A 5,116-nucleotide genomic window follows, 5' to 3' on the forward strand; every position below is an offset into this window, starting at 1 on the left:
AAAACCCTAGCTATTAATCTCAAAGCCATGGCTGATTTCGGGTACTTCAAAGATTTATCTGAGAATTATTGAAGAAATGGTTGAAGGAGAAAACGATGTGGAAGAAAACGAGAATTGTTTATTTCTGTGTTACTGATTTAGATGGATTTGACAAAAGAAATGGAGTTCACATTTTACCCCTTATTTGTTTTAAAATAACTGATCAATGGGCACGAGACAAAAGAAAGGACATGGATTATTTGGTCTTTTACATATATGAGGCGGGTAAGCGGGTAGGGTAGGATAATCTAGGGTTTTATCCGTCACCCTACCCATTTTACGGCGGATAAAATAATATTTATTCGTCACCCTACCCGCCAATAGCGGGTAGGATAGGATACGGGTAAAAGTTCTGGCGGGTAGGATAGGGTGGCGGGTAAGGGTAGGATATGTGCACCCCTAATAACAGCGATTTGTTCCCTTTTAGGGTTTGAACCTTCAGTCCCTCACAGATAGAATCTCGCTCTTCTCGGAAGTTTTAATTGGTCCCATAATTAATGTTTTTATGTTCTAGTTAATGATCTTGATTGATGAGTTTTGTGTTTTGGGGATTTGCAGTAATTTGTTCTGAAATGACGAGTTTAAAGTATGTCCCAATTTATTTTAGAAAAGAATATCCTCCTGAACCAAAGACGCCACCGAAGAGAAAGAGAAATTTGTATGATCTAACAGATGACGATTTGCGAGGGAAAAGAGTATTTGTGAGGGTTGATTTTGATGGTCCATTGATCGGAAATCAGGCGGAGATTACTAATCTTTCTAAACTTGAGGCTGCTAGTCCCACTATTCAGTACTTGATTGCTCATGGGGCTAGGGTAATTCTCTGCGGAAGTCTCGTTGTAAGTGTCTGGTTATCTGACCTTGTTTTTCTTGGTTGTCTTTTAATACGATTCTGTAATATATTTGATTTTGAGGTAACGGGTTTTGATTGTTAAAACCTGTTCGTTTAATGTTTTTTGCTTTTATATCTGTGATATATGGATTATATTGGTCTTATTGTATTGAGATTTCACATTTTAGCGACAAAAAGATGGCGTAATGAGTTTTCCGTTACCCTGATTCATAAGTTTTCCTTGTAAATGTTCTCATTAGCATGTGCTCCTGAATAGGTTCAAATGGCCCCCAACTGCGTCGGAGAAGATGTTGAACAAATGGTTGCTGCAATCCCGGATGGAGGCGTTTTACTGCTGGAGAATGTTAGAACCCACAGAGGGGAGATGGAGAATGTCACCAAGTTTTCAGAGAAGTTAGCTTCTCTAGCTGACCTGTATGTCAATGATGCATTTTGCACTACTTTGTCAGCTCATGCATCCACAGAGGGAGTTGCTAAATTATTAAAACCTGCTGTGGCTGGACTACTTATGAAGCAGGTATGACTGTTTGTGTTATTTAATGCACCTGAAGTATTTCTATTGTTTTGGTACATGTGGCCAAACATGATGCATGCATTGTTCTTTCTCTCCATGTATGTACTCTAGAATTAGAAAGGGCCTGACACCTGTGCACATTTCTTCTTGGTGTTTTCGGGTTTAATTACTGAAAGTATGAGAGCTTGATTTGGTTCCTGATCTTGTTAAGGAACTCGAGTATCTTGTTGGAGCTGTCTCACAAAGTAAGAAACCATTTGCTGCCATTGTTGGTGGTTCAAAGCTCTCTACAATGAGGAAAACTATTGAAGCTTTGTTGGATAAGGTCGATATCCTCCTTTTAGGCGGAACAATGGTCTTCACATTTTGGAAGGCCCAAGGCTGCCGTATCGGGTCATCCTTCGTAGAGGAGTCCATGTTCGGCCCTGCAAAGGCAATCCTTAGATGGCTAAGGAGAAGAAAGTGCATCTTGTGATCCCATTGGACTTTTTGGTTAGGCGAATAGGTCCTCCTCACGATGTCCAGGTTTATTTCTTTGACTTTTTCTTAAAACTACGACGTCATATCTGATTATTTGCATTTCCGGTCCTAGTTACATTGTTAATGGGTGATTTTTTTTTTTAACTTGAATGTGATTTAATGCAGAATGCAACAATAGCTCGTATCCCAAATGGTTGGAGAGGGGTGGACATCGGTCCCACTTCTATCAATATGTTCACTTCGACTTTCAATGATGCGAAGACTGTTATATGGATTGGGTCCATTGGAGCATATGCTACGGACGGATGGCCTAGTGGGACAGAGGTATGTGTCACTTTACAAGCTTTTCTGCATAATATAGTTGTATGAAATTAGCCAAATGATTACAGAGTTATAGTGTGTTATGTGACTCGTCTCAGACATGCTTGGCACAGCCATGGGTCATACGGTGTTAACTGCTTCTTGCATTGCAGAAAATTGCTGAATGTTTGGCTGATCTTACTGGTAAGGGAGTGACTACGATTGTAGCTGGTGGTGGGTCGAGGGGATATTTGAAGAGCCAAGGTTTGGCCGATAGAATTTCCCATATCTCAATGGGAGGTCCTATTCTTCCTCTTTTAGAAGGCAGGTTGCTACCAGGAGTTGTGGCTTTAGACGATTATACCGGAGCTTCAGATGGCATCGACAATGATAACAATGATGTCGAAGATGATAGTGATAATGACAAAGGTGAAGATTCTTCAGGCAAGGTATTGTGGTCTTTCAGCTTTTTTTTTTTTTTTTTTCTGAATCACATATTTATTAATTGAAAAAAGGAAGTGAAAGTTACAAATCAAAAAGGGAAAAATCAACAAAGAAGCCAACTACATAGGCTTTGATCAAAAAGAATGACTAACAGATCCTATAGTAATCCACATTTGGATATTCAACTCTAGTCAAAAAAACAGGCCTTCCAGTGTAAACCAGCCTCTGCCCTGCACTCATTTTTGCTCCTTTCTTAGCTGCAGTGTCAGCAGTAAAGTTAATTTCTCTGTAATTGTGTAAGAAATGAATCTCCTTTCAGCTTTTTCTCTCTGCTCAGTCATTCTTGTTTTTTCGTGTAAGTTAATCAATAGTCACTTTATCACTTTACACATATTTGAACTTGAAGCAGAGCAAGAAGAGATCTGCTGAGACTTCTGCATCCAAAACCCCTGCTGACAAGAAGGCTCATTTGAGTATGCCCCAGCAATCTGGTAATAAGTTCCAACTTTGATATAGGTTTCTTGTTGTCCTTGTGTTATCGTGGTCCAGGTAAAATTTAGTTAGATGTATTTAGCGGTTTGTTGTTTCTTATTGTTTATACTTGAACTTCTTCAGGTAGATTTATCTTGCAATACTGATGGTAGGAAGATCTCAAATATTCATTTTGAATGTAGGTGCCGATGGAAGCAAGGGTCATGAGGGCCATGTAGCAACTCCTCATCCTGCACAGAAGGCGGCTGCTGGTAAGAGTGACAAATCAAAGCAAGAAGAAATTTGAAAATTTCAGTGGTTGTAGTCTTTTCTTTAAAGAAATCCAAAAGCTTTTTAACTCCAGGGGTTATAATCTTTTCTTTGAAGACAAGAGAATGTTTTTATGTTTTTTCTGTTAGCAAAAATAGGTACGGCGAAATATAGTAGAGATTGATTGCGAGTAGGGCTGCACAACGGGCAGGGTGGGTAGGATATGGCCTATACCCGCCACCCTACCCGTTTACTGGCGGTTAAGAAAATTTTTACCCGCCACCTTACCCGCCATTAAACGGGTAAGATCCTACCCAACACATTCTCTGGCGGGTAGGGTAGGGTAGGGTGGCGGGTATAACCGTTTACTACCACCAGCACAATTCTTCTTCCATGTAGCTCCAAGCACCATCTATATCACCTGCAATACAAAATTTCAGCTCCTTTTGTAACCACCATCTTATGCTGCTTCTTTACAGTGCCCATTTCAGATCCATCTAAGATGCTTCCATAATTCCTTACCTGTAACCAATGGCAGAAACCATTTCAAGCACCAACATTACCATTGCAGCAGCTCAAGCCTGCTCCTGTCATCTCAACAGAGCCTCAACCACAAGTATAAACATGTCTAACAATGGACATGCGAAACACAGCAATGATGGTCCATGGTACTGCTAAACCACAGAGAAGCACCAGAATAACTTGTATATCTAGTAATCACTTGATTAAGCGTAGAAATAGATGTTGTGCTAGTAGACCAACGATGAATTTAGAAACAAAAGCATAACCATAAAAAATGTACAAACAAAAGTATTCTCAAGAAAAGAGTTGTATTCTTTTTGAAATAGACGATGAATCCCAGCCCAATTCCATGTTCTTCACGTGACCTTGTTCTTCATATAACAGTATCCTCACCAAAAGCTCTTCATATTGACCTTCTTCTTCAATCATCATCTATGATGATGGAATAAGTACTAAGATCACCAAATAAATCTGCATACAAGTTATCTCTTGTTAGATTCAGTCATAATAGTGAATGATTTGATTCAAAGTTCAGTCATAATACCAACATCAAGTAATATCACAACAAGTTCTGTATCTGTTAGAAGAGAGATATCACAACATCCTACTATGGAATACAATATCACAACAAGTTCAGACTTTTGGTTCAGTCACAATATCAAGTAATATCACAACATAATTCAGTCATAATACCAACATCAAGTAATAATACCAACATCCTACTATGGAATACAATATGGGTAAAGAAAAATTGTATTCCATAGTTCTATCACAATATCTCCAAAATGCAATATGGGTAAAGAAAGAAGAGAGAGGGAAGAGGAGCACCCAGGTTTCAGACTTTTGGTTGGTTCACTATTTCAACATGCAATCGCAACAGTGGACAGTCTCATTAGAAGAGGAGTGGCAATTACAGATGAGAATGGACCATCTTATGGGTAAAAAAAAAAACAGTGGACAGTCTCAAACTGGTTTCTGTTCATTTCATTTAAGGAACTCATATGCTTCAATTTTTTTTCTTTTGAAGGAACTCATCACTTGTTGGTCTAACATCCTTATGCTTATGCTCGTCTCTTTAGATTCTAAGCTTTAGATTCAGGAATATACATATGGTTATACTATATTGTAAGAAACTGAAAACAACAGAGACTTGACAAATGTAGGAGAATCAATGTAGGAAAGTTGTATACCTGACTCTAAGACGTCATCCTCCTTCTCTTCAG

The 5,116-nt window shown here is 38.9% G+C and overlaps 1 protein-coding gene across 3 annotated transcripts; it reads left to right on the plus strand.

Moving 5' to 3' along the window:
• Positions 1-490: 490 nt before the first annotated feature.
• LOC113331765 (phosphoglycerate kinase-like) lies at positions 491-4,227 on the plus strand. 3 transcript variants are annotated; one of them, XM_026578404.1, is made up of 6 exons: positions 1,645-1,931; positions 2,052-2,210; positions 2,360-2,635; positions 3,037-3,121; positions 3,305-3,373; positions 3,851-4,227. In XM_026578404.1, the coding sequence occupies exons 1-6, from the start codon at positions 1,851-1,853 to the stop codon at positions 3,883-3,885; spliced, it is 705 nt and encodes a 234-aa protein (XP_026434189.1). In that variant the 5' UTR covers positions 1,645-1,850; the 3' UTR covers positions 3,886-4,227. The 3 variants fall into 3 exon arrangements, 2 of the variants coding, with proteins under 2 accessions (XP_026434189.1, XP_026434190.1); XM_026578405.1 differs by lacking the exon at positions 3,851-4,227 and having other exon boundaries at positions 3,040-3,121; positions 3,305-3,535; XR_003351176.1 differs by lacking the exons at positions 2,360-2,635; positions 3,037-3,121; positions 3,305-3,373; positions 3,851-4,227 and adding exons at positions 491-878; positions 1,149-1,409 and having other exon boundaries at positions 1,618-1,931.
• The last annotated feature ends 889 nt before the right edge of the window (positions 4,228-5,116 follow it).

Source organism: Papaver somniferum, unplaced genomic scaffold (assembly GCF_003573695.1).
Source record: "Papaver somniferum cultivar HN1 unplaced genomic scaffold, ASM357369v1 unplaced-scaffold_128, whole genome shotgun sequence".
NCBI classification, from domain to species: domain Eukaryota; kingdom Viridiplantae; phylum Streptophyta; class Magnoliopsida; order Ranunculales; family Papaveraceae; genus Papaver; species Papaver somniferum.